This window comes from Vulpes lagopus, chromosome 23, assembly GCF_018345385.1.
Source record: "Vulpes lagopus strain Blue_001 chromosome 23, ASM1834538v1, whole genome shotgun sequence".
Taxonomy (NCBI): Eukaryota; Metazoa; Chordata; class Mammalia; order Carnivora; family Canidae; genus Vulpes; species Vulpes lagopus.
Window position 1 is genome coordinate 49,105,372 of NC_054846.1, and position 14,402 is coordinate 49,119,773.

General features: G+C 47.3%; 2 protein-coding genes across 14 annotated transcripts; one reads left to right on the plus strand and one right to left on the minus strand.

Annotated features, from left to right (window-relative positions):
• Window positions 1-3,912: 3,912 nt before the first annotated feature.
• Window positions 3,913-7,804, minus strand: CCDC163 (coiled-coil domain containing 163). 12 transcript variants are annotated; one of them, XM_041737901.1, is made up of 11 exons: window positions 7,626-7,803; window positions 7,299-7,426; window positions 7,177-7,207; window positions 6,814-7,001; window positions 6,620-6,701; window positions 6,273-6,459; window positions 6,101-6,168; window positions 5,530-5,597; window positions 5,130-5,232; window positions 4,425-4,544; window positions 3,913-4,172 (listed from the first exon to the last, which is right to left on the minus strand). In XM_041737901.1, the coding sequence occupies exons 2-10, from the start codon at window positions 7,374-7,376 to the stop codon at window positions 4,429-4,431; spliced, it is 921 nt and encodes a 306-aa protein (XP_041593835.1). In that variant the 5' UTR covers window positions 7,377-7,426; window positions 7,626-7,803; the 3' UTR covers window positions 3,913-4,172; window positions 4,425-4,428. The 12 variants fall into 12 exon arrangements, 9 of the variants coding, with proteins under 9 accessions (XP_041593835.1, XP_041593832.1, XP_041593831.1 ...); XM_041737898.1 differs by having other exon boundaries at window positions 7,177-7,210; window positions 7,573-7,803; XM_041737897.1 differs by having other exon boundaries at window positions 7,177-7,210; window positions 7,626-7,802.
• A 233-nt stretch (window positions 7,805-8,037) lies between these two features.
• On the plus strand, window positions 8,038-13,492 carry MMACHC (metabolism of cobalamin associated C). 2 transcript variants are annotated; one of them, XM_041738959.1, is made up of 4 exons: window positions 8,038-8,147; window positions 10,157-10,351; window positions 11,537-11,689; window positions 12,500-13,492. In XM_041738959.1, exons 1-4 carry the CDS (start codon window positions 8,067-8,069, stop codon window positions 12,917-12,919), a joined length of 849 nt encoding a protein of 282 aa, XP_041594893.1. In that variant the 5' UTR covers window positions 8,038-8,066; the 3' UTR covers window positions 12,920-13,492. The 2 variants fall into 2 exon arrangements, with proteins under 2 accessions (XP_041594893.1, XP_041594894.1); XM_041738960.1 differs by having other exon boundaries at window positions 8,050-8,147; window positions 10,280-10,351.
• Window positions 13,493-14,402: the final 910 nt, after the last annotated feature.

Sequence of the window (14,402 nt, forward strand, 5' to 3'; positions counted from 1 at the left end):
GGGGGCGGGGCCTGAGGTGAGCACGCCCCTCTCCTCAAGCCTCCGAACAGCCAATCTATCGCCAATCCTTGATACACGAGCTGGCGGAATTACCCAATTAGCATTAGGAATGCCACGTGGTATGAGGGGGACTCAATGGGCGTCGGGGAAAGCCAATCAACAGCCCCAAGCGCCAACTCGGGAGGACGAAGAGAACCAATAGGAAGGAAGAGGAGGTTAAAAACAGAGGAGGTAGTGTGTTGGGAAGGCGGAACCAAGGAGGAGGGAATACACCTGGGGGAAACCCAAGTCCCGGAGCCTCCGAAGAGGGGGCAGTAAACTCGAGAGGGACCAATCAAAATGCCAAACACATAAACGATAGGTAATTAATAAAGCTAACCGAAAATGGATTCGACTGACGCGGCTTCTCGGTTGGTGAGGGGTATAGTTAAGTGAGGACTACCTGAATATATGAACGCAGAATCCTGCAGGACCTCAGTATAGTGTAGAGGGAAAACTGATAAATCTAAACTACTGGAGATACTAAGAGTAATGGGTAGGGTTAAAATACTGAGGCAACTATTCATCTAGACTAAGATTCGATTTGGCGAAGGCTTCCTGGACATAACACTTGGGCTGGCTTGAAAACTTAAGTTTTGTTTTGTTTTTTAAGATTTTATTAATTTATTCATGATAGAGAGAGAGGCAGAGACACAGGCAGAGGGAGAAGCAGGCTCCATGGCAGAAGCCCGACGTGGGACTGGATCCTAGGACTCCAGGATCTAGCCCTGGGCCAAAGGCAGGCGCTGAACGGCTGAGCCACCCAGGGATCCCGAAAACTGAAGATTTTTAAAGACCTGGGTAGGGAGTAAGAATTCTGTTCAACCGTTCAACATGTGCATTTCCTTCCTCATGCTTTTCATATACTTGAACTTCAGGTGCTCATAATCTCTCGCCTGGGTAGATTGGAACAGGGTTAGGCTTCCAGGACTAAAGCAGGCAAGGAAACACTGGAGTATGGGCAAGGAGATACAGGCTTCCAGTAATGGAATGAGTAAGTCACAAGAATAAAAGGCACAGCAGAAGGATTATACAGTGACAGATGGTAGCTACACTTATGGTGAACATACTATGACATATAAACTCGTCCAATCAGTATGTCGTACACCTGAAACTAAAGTAACATTGTGTGTCAACTACACTTAAACGAAAAAAAATACTTTTATCTTTTTTTAAAAGATTATTTATTCATGAGAGACAGAGACAGAAAGCAGCAGAGACAGGCAGAAGGAGAAGCAGGCTCCCTGCAAGGAGCCCAGCACGGGACTCGATCCTGAACCCCAGGATCACGCCCTGGGCCATGCTCAACCAGCAGATACCCAACCACTGAGCCACCCAGGCACCCCTTACAAAACCCAGGCATCCCAAACAAACAAACAAAAAAACAAAAACAAAAACAAAAAGTTTTTTTCTTTTCCCAAACAAAAAAATTTTAAAAGATGTGTGATAGGACATAAGAATGGAAATTAAATGTGAATTGGGCTTAAATGCCAAATTTGTAGTTTTTCTTTTTATGCTGTGAGAGCTGTCAAAGGTTCTTGAGCAGAGTAGCCCTAAGAGGACACTGTTTTAGTAAGATTAATTGGTAGCTATAGAGCACAGTATCTCCAAAAAGAAATCACCCCAGCCCAGTATCCTAGGCCTAAAGCCATTTCTGTATCATTCTTCTGGCAACAAATGATGTGCTGCCACCTGGTGACAGTTCAAATACCATTGTTCCACTTTGCTATTGAATTTTTCTGTTAGAGCCCCAGCATCCTTGCAAACCTGTCTCCCACAAAACCTGAGGCAAAGTAGTTGATAAATAAGTACAGTACTTGTACCAATTAGAATTGAATAATGCCATCATCATACTACATGTATTTTTTGCCCGGTGAAAGATGTAAAAGACAGGGATTACTCGTACTTTGAGTAGGAAGATGAGCCTTGATGCCAAGTATTTAGTTTTTTTTAACAAGTTCTGTTTGACCCAAGTCTGATCTCTACCATTCCATTCTCAGCAATCTCTTTTTAAGGATTATGTATTTATTTGAGAGACAGTGAGATTGGGAATAAGGGTAGAGGAAGAGAGAATCTCAAGCAGATTCCCCACTTAATCCCACAACCCTGAGATCATGACTTGAGTGGAAATCAAGAGTCAGATGCTTGATTAACTGAACCATCCAGGTGCTTCTTGCATGTAATCTCCTTAATACTGAGGGAGAAAGAGGGGCAGCCCAGGTGGCTCAGCAGTTTAGCGCTGCTTTCAGCCCAGGGCCTGATCCTGGAGACCTGGGATGGAGTCCCACATCAGGCTCCCTGCATGGAGCCTGCTTCTCCCTCTGCCTGTGTCTCTACCTCTCGCTGTGTGTCTCTCATGAATAAATGAATAAAATCTTAAAAAAAAAAAAAACTGAGGGGAAAGAACCAAGGATTGCCTCACAGTTATTCAGGTGTCAAAGGTCCACTCTTCATGACATATCTGCTAGTTATGCCAGGGCCTTGAATATACCCCATAACAGGAAGTAGCTCCTGTCCTACTCATCTCAGCCTTTTGTTATGCTTTTATTTCAGATACTTGTCTCCTCTTCCCAGCTAGATGGAGCTAAGAGCTGAGATTCTTATGAGCCCACTGCCTGTCTTAGCTGAGGGCAAATACATACCAGGGCTGGTATTTAGCAGAAGAAACCTCATGAGATCTTAGTGGGATGTGGCTTCTTCTAAGGAAATCCTGGACTGCATTGTCTAGAATATAAAATCCAGGTAAGGTGTTGGGGCCCCTGGGTGGCTCAGTCAGTTAAGTGTCTGCCTTTGACTCAGGTCATGATCCCAAGATCCTAGGATCAAGCCCCACATCGGTCCCCCTGTCTGCTTTTCTTGTGCCCCTCCCCCTGCTCCTGCTCTCCCCCACCCCTCAAATAAATAAATAAAATCTTTTAAAAAATAAAATAAAATGCAGGTAAGGTAAAAGCAAAGCTGCCCTTAGCCTATGTAGAAAGATATACTTCTGGGGCAGCCCCGGTGGCTCAGCAATTTAGCAACACCTTCAGCCCAGGAGACCCCAGATCAAGTCCCACGTCAGGCTCCCTGCATGGAGCCTGCTTCTCCCTCTGCCTGTGTCTCCGCCTCTCTCTCTGTGTCTCTCATGAATAAATAAATAAAATCTTAAAAAAAAAAAAGAAAGAAAGAAAGATATACTTCTTAGAGAGCAACCTAGTGATAGAAGGATCAGGACCAATAGCCACAAGGCCTATTTTTTTAATATGATAGGAAATATCAGGGTACATTATTCCCAGTGATTCAATGAGTATTAAATCATAAAATGTGTTTCATTTAGTAAATATATACATGTATATCATTTAATAAATAGACACATATATATTTACCACAATGTAAACTATATTTCTTGCTAGAGGTCACAGTCAAACAATCCTAAAAGCCACTAGATTAGAGGCAGAAACTGAAAGAAAACAGACCAGGAAACTGCTACAGAATGCAAGCTGGGCTGGGCTGGGCTGGGCTGCTGAGGATTAGGAGGTGTGGAGAGACGGGGGTAAGTCGGGGGTAAGTCGTAAGGGGCAGAAGCTGCAGATGAGAAGAGGAAGCCTCCTACTACTCAGGTCCAGGGCCTACCTGAATGCCTCCTCTGCATCCCCACAGCAATACTGCCCCAGAGCACTGCCCTACCTCATTCTACCTATCAGAATGGGAACTCTCATCTCCCGTTCATCTCCAAGTTCCACTGAACACAGGGCTTGCACTCAGACAGTATAGCTATAAATATCTATGAACGTGGACTTCAGAGAGATGGCAGGAAGCAGTCAAATAACAGGAGGAAGAAAAGGTATAGTTGAGTCCATCCCATGTGGGTGCTGATTCACAGAAGATATCAGGGAGGGTTAAAACATTTTATTGCAGTTGATGGACAGGGTTAGGCAGGCAGTGACAAGCCTCAGTAGAGAGGGCAGATACCAGCTAGATCAAGAGAAACAGGGCCTTGGAGAGGAAGGTGAGCAAAACTACTCTTACAAGTCCTTACAGGTCACTCAGAAACATTGTGGGGCCCTTAAAGAAGAGTTTCTCCTGCTCAAGGCTCTGGGCCTATAGCTGTAAGCTGCTGGGCTCCAGGTTAGAAAGTGTGCTCCTCTGGAGATCTAAGAGGAGAGAAAGGGAAGAGAAAACAAACCATCAGCAAGCATCATGATATACTTAGAACTAGGCCGTGGGCCTGGTCTGGTGGGGAGAAACATACAGGCCTACCTTAGGATAAGTAACAACAGAGGATGATGGATTCACAAAGAGGCAGAACCTCCATTCTACCCAGTGCCAAACAATTAGGCAGTGGACACCCAAGCACATTCAGATTCAGCCTCACCCAGACCTGGGATCCCTGCCCTTACCCTCACCTAGCTATATAAAAGGTTTCCAGCTGCTGTTATTGTCTAGAAGACTGACTTCAGAGCTAGATGAAGAAAGATAACCAGTGAACGGGGGCAATCTTAGACTGGAGGATGTGAGCGGAGGTCCTGGAAAGAGGAACAGAATGAGAAGCAGAGATGGTGACAGTCAGACAAGGGGACCCTCCTAGCATAGAGAGTCCCAAGGCCAGGACTCCAGTCTCCTCCCCCGTTATCCTCCAAACATATAAAGATATCTCAGTGACCCTGTACCAAGTATAGAATGCCCGGTACTACCTTTATGGACTGTAACCCAGATACTCATACCACCCCTACCAGCCCATGTCAAATCTAGGATAGTTGAGGGGCACCTGAGTGACTCAGGAGGTCAAGCATCCGACTCGATTTCTGCTCCGGTCATGATCTCGGGGTTGTCAGATGGAGCCCCACAGTGGGCTCTGCAATCAGTTGTGTTTGCTTGAGATTCTCTCTCTCCCTCTCCTGTCCCTTCTCCTGCTCACACTCTCTCGCGCGCGTTCTCTCTCTCATTCTCTCATTCTCTCTCTCTCTCTCATTCTCTCTCTCTCTCTCTCTGTTTATTTATTTATTCATTTAATCTTTTTAAAAATATCTAGGATAACTGAACTTTGGTCCCCAGTGCCTGGCCTCTGAGGCAAATCCCTTCCACTACCACAAGCACCCACATCCCCTGACCTGAGGAGGTTGTGATGGCATGGGGCATCCTGGGCCTCTGTCCTGTGGCAGCCTCCACAGTTTGATCCTTGCCCTCCTGGCCACTTTGCAGCTCCTCCAACATCTGTCAAACCATAGGCCCAGGTAGGACCAAACCTCTTCCTCTCCAATATGAATCGCCCTCACCACCATTGGCATCTTCAGCACACACAGAACCCTCATGTGGGCAATGACAGTTTCTCAACCTGGAGAAGGGGGCTTGTGAAGAAGAGCTTTAGAGAAGGGTAGAGTCAGCATAGGGAAGAGAGAAAGAGATGGAGTGGAAAAGGGTATCCTGGCCTGCCTGCAGAACAGAATAGAGAGAAAAAGGAAGGGGTCTCCACAAGGAGATATGAAGAGATAGATCTGATCCTCGTCCTACCTTCCAGCTGTGGGCCTGAGCTTGCTGCCCCTCAGCCATCTGTTTCAGCAGCAGCTCCTGGTGCTGACCTTCAGATGAGAAAAAAAATGAAAGGGAGCTATTCTCCAACTTCTTTCCTTTCCCCTCCCTGCCTTGTGCCCATCCTGGTGATGAAAACAGACAGGGGCAGCCCCGGTGGCTCAGCGGTTTAGCACTGCCTTCAGCCCAGTGCGTGATCCTGGAGACCCGGATCGAGTCCCATGTCGAGCTCCCTGCATGGGGCCTGCTTCTCCCTCTGCCTGTGTCTCTGCCTCTCTCTCACTATCTCTGTGTCTCTCATAAATAAATAAATAAATAATAAAATCTTAAAAAAAAAAAAAAAAACTGAGACAAAGCATTCTACTGTAGCTATTGGGAAGCTTCCAAGCTGATTGGGGAGACCAGACTCACACCATGGAGGCAAGACAAAACACTTGGCCAGACTTCTGAGCCGCTCAAGCAGTCAGAGCTACAGCCAGTTACTAGGATAGCAAAAAGACTCTCCAGAAAAGAGGACAAGTGAACTTGTACCCACCCCCAATTGTTTACTCACTCAGCTGGTCCCGCAGCAGCTTTAGTTCCTCCCGAAGAATCTCTGACTCCTCCCATAGGAGTTGCCGCCTGCGCAGATGACAGTAGTATCACCCCAAAGCCAATCAACAAGCCCAGAGGACACTACCAGGAGTTAGAGGCCTGAAGAAGGAGAGATCTTGACCATCACTTACTCATTCTGCAGCTCTTGGTGAAGACCACTAGTAGCGCTGCACTTTCGTGGTCCTGTTTGTATTTGGGCTTGGGCCTGTTCCTGCACCTGGCTTCGAAGGCACTGCAGTTCCTTTCTCAGACCCTCCACGCGTTGCTCCAAGAGAAGGGCTCTCTGCTCTGGGCCCCCCTGCAGCAGCCTTAGTGATGCTGTATGGGACAAGTTGAGGGTTAGCCCTTCTGAGAATTTTACACACAAGCTTAGAGACTCCACTTGCAAACCAAAATACAACTGCACAGGAAGTATGTAACAAAATTGTGTGCGTACATAATGAACTATGTGTATGAAAAAAAGGAACTGGCCAGGTACCTTCCAGAGCACGGATCTGATACTTCTGCAGCTCTCCCTCTTCCAGCAGCCCCTGCACAGCCTTCCTCAGTGTCTCAGTCACCTACTCAGGCAAGAAAAGCCACATGACCTACTGTGTCAGGGGCTTCCCCAATACCTGGTACCCTCATCTCACACAAACACGATACATACACACCTATGAGCCCACGCTTTACCTGAGCCTGGGATTGAAGCTGGGACCGGAGAATAATAACTTCATCCCAGAGAGAAGATTCTCTGTGGGCCTCAGCCCAACTCAGCCTCTCCGGAACAAAGGGAGTCTCTAACCAAGACTGTTGAGCTTGGCCTCCAGACTGTGGAGGCAAATGATGAGGGGAAATCCAGGTCCCAGGCAGGTCTCCTGCTGAAGGAATAAGTAAGAGATAATTGTGAGGCCTATCTTTAGGGGAAAAAACAGATGTTTGCTCAGGACAGAAAACAGCTGGAATTTGGAAGGAATAGTGGAAGGTACAGACACTACAAACAGGCAGATCCTGGAAAGAAAAAAGGCTGGAGGACAGAAAAGGGACAACACTTACCTGCTGTGGAGACTCCAAGAGGATACAGATGCTGCTACAAAAGAAACAAGTGCACAGGCCAATAAGCTCTCAGTGTCCCTAAACCCAAAATTCCAAACGGGTACCCCTAGGCGCCCCCTCACCTTAATCCTGGCTATATTTCCATTAGTAGCATTGAGAAGTGCGTCGAGGTGCTCAGACCAGCTCAGGCTCCTACTCATAACCTTCTGCGAGGTTTCCTCCTGGCGTCTCCTAGCCTTGCTCTCCTAGCCTGGAATACCCGAGGCACAGCCCAGTAAAACCACAAGTCAGAGTGGGGACTGAGGAAGTAATAGTAAAGGTAGGGATGCAATATCAGGCCAAAACTAGGACTAGCAGGGAACGGCGCTTGGGGAATCTAGGGGAAAGGCGAAATACTCTGATACGCAGATATCAGGTGGGACTTGAGAGTGCCGATTCTTGATCCAGACCTCTCCAGATGCAAGACACAGGCATCTTGGCCCCGAAATTGTGCCAGATACTACAGCCGCCACCTGGTTCAAACCGTTCTGTAGACCGGGAAAGTCTGATTTTGGACTTGCAGCCGCAGCGCCACTAGGGAAACCGAGTTCATCTCTCGCGGAGACAACTGGCGATGGAGGCTGCCGAACTACGTTTCCCTGGAAGCTACACGAGCATTCACACCCCCGCCGTGAAGCTTGCCGGGAAACTGAGGCTTTCGGCTTCTGTAGTTGTTGTCCCCAAGGACCAAATGAACTACATATCCCAAGATGCATTGCACCGAGCCAACGCTCTTCCGCTGCTGGTCCCAGTAGTTCTTGGGAAATGGAGTCCAAGCTACCTTGAAACGCCACTGCCCAAATTATCCTCGAGACTCCATTCCCCAGCAAGCTCTGCGCGTAGCGTGCGCTATGGAGCCACAAGTCGCAGAACTGAAGCAGAAGATCGAGGACATGTTGTGCCCTTTTGGCTTCGAGGTTTACCCCTTTCAGGTTGGTTCATCCCTCCTGTGATGCTGGGCGAGGTGTATGATTGACCTGGGTGCTACTGGCGTGAAGCTCGAAAGCATTCTGATCCTTCCCGAGCTCCTCTGGCCCCATGTCCTTCTGACCTACAGGGACAGGGTGTCATCGAGGACTTGGTTGAAAGGGTAGAGAAATGGTCTCACGCTTGTCATTTTACCCCCATATAATGCCGTATTTTTTAATGAGAGACACATAATCCAGTAATCGTGTGGCTCTGCCACCTCCATTATTCAGAGGAAGAAAGTGACCCCTGAGACCAGTTACCTTCAAAGGAATTAGAACAGGGCAAGGCCTGGAAGGTTTGCTTAGCTAAGATTTAGGCCATTTGAGGAGGGAAGGGCATTCCTTTTGTTGAATAAGCAAACAATTGGCTGGTTTGTTCATCTACCAACAGAAGGATAATTCATGATGTTGCCAGTCATCAGCGCTGGGCTGGGTACAGAAACTGAGCACTCGCCTGACACAGAAGTCTGGTACCACCACCTCCCCTTGTTTACATAGATCCATTTCCCCTTTATCCAGTGCCCCCTGTGCTGAGATGTGTGCTTGGACATGGCTAAATCAACTCAGGTTGAGCCCTTTGCCTGATGATTAAGAGGCAGCACACTCCCACCCCTTCCACTGAGTGGCCCACAGCAGGGCTGAAAAGGAATATAAAGGTCTAACTTGAGAAGGACTGACCAGAAAAAATGGAGTTGAGCTACATGTGAAAAGAAGGAAGGAAGATAATGTACATCCCAAATATCAGGAATGGCTTGAGTAATCAAGCCATCAGTAATAGCTTACTTGTTAGTAAAGGTGTGGAGGTAGTGGTGGATGGCAGGTATGGAGACAGTGAGAATGACCGGTGGGTCAGGTAGACCTGGGTGGGTAGTGGGAGTTACTGTACTGAACAGAGCCGGTCATCCTGGGCTCCTACTTCTCACTCCTTCCCTCCCCCCATGTCCAGTCAGACACCAAGACCTTTAAGAATCTGTCACCTGAATCTCCCAAATCCACTCCCTTCCTTCCAACCCTTCTGTGCTCTGGTCCAAGCCAGTATTCGTCACTTGGATTACTGCAATAACCTGCCTGCTATCATTTTGCATGCAAACCATCCTCCACACTAAAGCCCCATCTTTCTAAAACTATCAGTTTACTCCTTAAATCTTCAATAGTTAGCCCCTGGGCAGCCCCGGTGGCACAGCGGTTTTAGCGCCGCCTGCAGCCCAGGGTGTGATCCTGGAGACCCAGGATTGAGTCCTGTGTCAGGCTCCCTGCGTGGAGTCTGCTCCTTCCGCTTGTGTCTCTGTCTCTGTCTCTGTCTCTGTCTCTCTCTCTCTCTCTCTCTCTCTCTGAATAAATAAATAAAATCTTTTAAAAAAAAATAGCCTCTTATTGTCACCAAATTAGACTTGTATTCCTTAAATTGGTATTCTAGGCCAGGCATAATCTCATGCCTACTGATCTCTCCACCCTTCTCTCCTGCTCACCTTTACAAACCCTTCACTTCTATCAAACTGGACAATTTACTCTTTTGAAAATATGCCCTTTTTGCATGTTTTTGTTAATGCTGTAACCTCTATTTAGAATACATACCAGATTCTCCCTCCCCACATCAGTCTCTCAGTTTCCTTCCTAGCCTTCAAAACAGCTTCCAAGAAGCTTTTCCTAATTTCACAGAACCCTCATCTGGCCTTGTCATTGCATTAATCACAGTATGATTTCTTTTGGTTCTTAATTATTCATGAATTCTCTGCCTTTCTATTTTCACATTCCCTGTTAAATTTCCCCCATGGAGGAGGCCCCCATAAATATACATCATGCAGCATCAGTACAAGTCCATTGGCTGAATGAATGAGATGGGGAAAAAAAAAAAAGAAATGAGATGGGAGACTGAGGCAAGATGTATGAGGCCTCGAATGCTAGGGTGAGGCATGGGCCTAGCAAAGGCCTAAACTGGCCCTCTTGTGTGGCCTGAATTTTCTCTGTTCCAGGTGGCATGGTATAATGCACTCTTGCCTCCAGCCTTCCACCTACCCTTGCCAGGACCTACCCTGGCCTTTCTGGTACTCAGCACACCTGCCATGTTTGACCGAGCCTTCAAACCCTTCCTTCAGAGCTGCCACCTCCAACAACTGACTGACCCTGTGGACCAGTGCGTGGCCTACCACTTGGGCCGCGTTAGAGAGGTGAGCAAAGTTCTATATTCCCCCAGCTTCTAAACCTATAGCTGCTTCCACCTTCTCTTAAGCTCTCAATGCAGGACTAGACCTACATAGAGCCAAGAACCACTTCCCAGACAGAAGGATACCATAAAGCCATCCCTGACATTATGATCTCTCTTCATTCTGCTTTATCTTACCCCAGTTCCAGCCACCTTCTTCTAGCAGCCCCGCAGGTCTGGAATCAATCTCACTCACCCTACTCTCATGGGCAATTCATTATATGAACCTCAAACCAGAATTCCCTCAGCCTCCAAGTGAAATAGGAATAAGCCCAGCATCGTCTAAGTATTGCTCACCTATCTTTGCCCTAGACCTGGAGGTTTCTTGCTGTCTTTGGGGCCTTTTGAGGACAGAACAATATTTCCCCACCACCCACATACATGTACACATACATACATACATACATACATACATACACATACATTGGATCTCCCCAAAGCTGTGCCAGGTCTTCTTCCATACTGGGACTCTGGAAGACCGAGACCAGTCATCCCTCATAATAAATTTTTTTAAATATTTATTTATTTGGGGGCACCTGGGTGGCTCATTTGGTTAAGCATCTGCCTTCTGCTCAGGTCATGATCCCAGGGTCCTGAGATTGAGCCCCAAGTTGGGTTCCCTGCTCTATGGGGAGCCTGCTTCTTCTTCTTCTCCCTCCCCCACCCCCCATTCCCTCTGCATATGTTCATTGGCTCTTTCTCTGTCAAATAAATAAATCTTAAAAAAAAAAAAAGGTTTATATATTTGAGAGAGACAGAGCACAGGAGCAGGGGGTCAGAGGGAGAGGGAGTCTCAAGCAGTCTCCACACTGAGTGCAGAGCCTGACATGCAGGGCCCAATCTCATGGCCCCAGGAGATCATGATCTAAGCTGAAACCAAGAGTCTGACACTCAACCAACTGCATCATCCAAGTGCCCCAACCCCTCAAAATAGAAGGTAGTCTTCTTCCTCTCTTCAAACATGTGCCCTCCTAGACAGAATATCATTTTCTTCACAGTGGGCCCATATGCCCCCCTTCCCCCAAATTTAAGGTCATGTTTTCCCTTCAAACAACTTCTGAGGACAGGACCTTGTTAACACAATATAGGGCTCTCTAGGACAAAGTTATGATTCCTCTCATGCTGAAATGAGCTTCCATCTCTATCCCAGAACCTCCCAGAGTTGAAAATAGAAGTCATCGCTGACTACGAGGTACACCCTAATCGGCGCCCTAAGATTCTGGCCCAGACTGCAGCCCATGTGGCAGGAGCTGCTTACTACTACCAACGAAAGGATGTGGAGGCTGACCCCTGGGGGACCCAGGTCAGAGAGCAAGTGTGAATATTCCAGTAGGGACTGGGAGAAAATGAAGGCCCTCAAGACAGGTAGACATAATACAAGGGGAAGATGTGCCCTGGTCAGGAGCCCAACCTCATATGCTTTCTGGAGTCTGCCTGGGAACAGATCAGGTCAAAGAACCTAGTCTGTCTTAATATCTGGTTACAGGGACGCCTGGGTGGCTCAGCGGTTGAGCATCTGCCTTTGGCTCAGGGTGTGATCCCGGGGTGCCGGGGTCAAGTTCCGAATCGGGCCCCCTGCATGGAGCCTGCTCCTCCCACTGCTGGTGTCTTTGCCTCTCTCTCATGAATAAATAAAATCTTAAAACAAACAAACAAACCTGGTTACAGGCTGGAAGGAGCAGAGCAGTGATTAGGAGACAAGTGGTAAGAGAGACTGGGAAATTGATAGTTTAAAGAATCCTCCTTCCTCATAGCCAGAGTAAGCTCATGAAGTGTTGTCTGGGAGAGGGAATGGGGGAGCCCAGCTACAATAGTGAGAGTTTTGGGGCAGCCCTGGTGGCTCAGCGGTTTAGCGCCACCTTCAGCCCAGGGCGTGATCCTAGAGACCCGGGATCAAGTCCCACGTCGGGCTCCCTGCATGGAGCCTGCTTCTCCCTCTGCCTGTGTCTCTGCCTGTCTCTCTCATGAATAAATAAAATAAAATTTAAAAAAGTGACAGGTTTGAATGTGGAATCAGTATCCTTTGAGAATTGAACAAGCATAGCCTGCAATGATGGTAATTGGGACTTAGTGCCAAGGTGATTTCCATGACCTTACTTTGCTTTCTCCCCAGCACATAGCAGGAGTGTGCATACACCCCAAATATGGGGGCTGGTTTGCCATCAGAGGAGTGGTGCTGCTGCCAGGAATAGAGGTGCCAGACCTGCCACCCACAAAGCCCCTGGACTGTGTGCCTAAGAGAGCTGATCGAATCACCCTGCTTGAAGGCTTTAATTTCCATTGGCGTGATTGGACATACCGGGATGCTGTAACACCACAGGAGCGCTACTCGGAAGAGCAGAAGGCCTACTTTTCTACTCCTCCTGCCCAACGCTTAGCCTTCTTGGGGTTGGCCCAGCCTTCAAAGGATACTAGCTCTCCATCTCCTGAGCTACCTTTTACCACATTCAGACCCAAAAAGCCCCAGAATGCCAGCAGAGCCCGGGGCTGGGTCAGCCCCAGTGTCTCACCACCTGCGTCCCCTGGCCCTTGAGATCCTTCCTCCCCTGGGATCCCTATTTATAAGTGGTACTTGTTGGAACTCATTTTGCTTTTTGGCAAGGCAAGAGATTTTATTTTGATATAGTATTTATTCTTGATATAAGAATTATAGTAGAGGGATCCCTGGGTGGCGCAGCGGTTTGGCGCCTGCCTTTGGCCCAGGGCGCGATCCTGGAGACCCGGGATCGAATCCCACGTCAGGCTCCCGGTGCATGGAGCCTGCTTCTCCCTCTGCCTGTGTCTCTGCCTCTCTCTCTCTCTCTCTCTGTGACTATCATAGATAAATAAAAAATTAAAAAAAAAAAAAAGAATTATAGTAGAGATCTTGATAGAATTATAGTAGAGGTCTTCAATGAAGATGAGGCTCAGAGAACTTAATCAAAACAAAGACAGATTCAGAATACCCACCTGGTTTGAAATAGGGGATTCCTATTACTATTTCTCTGCTCTGCTCCAATAAGCTACTTGTTACAGAACCTTTATAAAGGGTAATCATCCCCTAATGACCCCTGCCTCTTAGGCTTGTTGTGGGGACTGAATAAACGCCTGTAACACACTTCTGAAAGGATGCCTGGCTTATACTAAGTGGTCTCAGTAGTCATTTGAAAGCAGAAAATCCTGTACTGCAGCTCCGAGGGGGTCTTGCTTGGAGGGGTGGGGATAGGCTGGAGTAGCTGATAGGTTATCTAGAAGGGTACAAAATACTCTTCTGAATCTTTCCTAGCCATAAGGGCTTAGGAGGCACCCACTTTTTCCCCCAGACACATACTCCTCCTTCAGGAAGAGATAAATAAGGACGAAAAAAGGACTACCCTCAAATCAAGGCTATGACTCAGGGAAGCCAATTAGTGCTAAGCATGGTTCTCTTTTTTTTTTTAGTATGGTTCTTTTGATATGGAAAGCTTTACCCTATATACCATAGGGCTGTTTCCCCCTATCTTTAGTTTTAAAGCCTCTACTTTTTTTTTTTTTGAAGGTTCCCCCCCACCCCCACCCCCAAGGTTTTTTTTTCAGCGAGGCTCAAACCACCGTATGCTAATTTCCACAGCCAAGTTGCACCCAAACACTAGAAAAATTCCTTTTGGTATTCCTGAAGAGCTGGATTCCTGTTACTACAAAAATATATGTACAATTGACTTCAAGTGATTTATTATTCCCCTTTCCCATATTTAGAAATCCCTCAGGATCCCTCAGACCGTTATTTCTGAAGTAAGGTTTTAAGAAGAGGATGGGAGGGAAGGGGTGTCATAAAGGGAGAGGAAGACGACTACGTGATGACCAGGAAGCCACAGGGCTGGATCTCAGGACCCTGGGATTATAAACTGAGTCACCGAGGTATCCTAACTTCTTTTTACAGAGCCAGTACCTGGCATTTATAACAGACCAATCTTCAAGTTCTCATGCAGCCCTGGAGTAGTTTTAATATCAATGTCCAAGTAATTTCATTAGGGCCTCTAACTAAAACCTGCAATTTG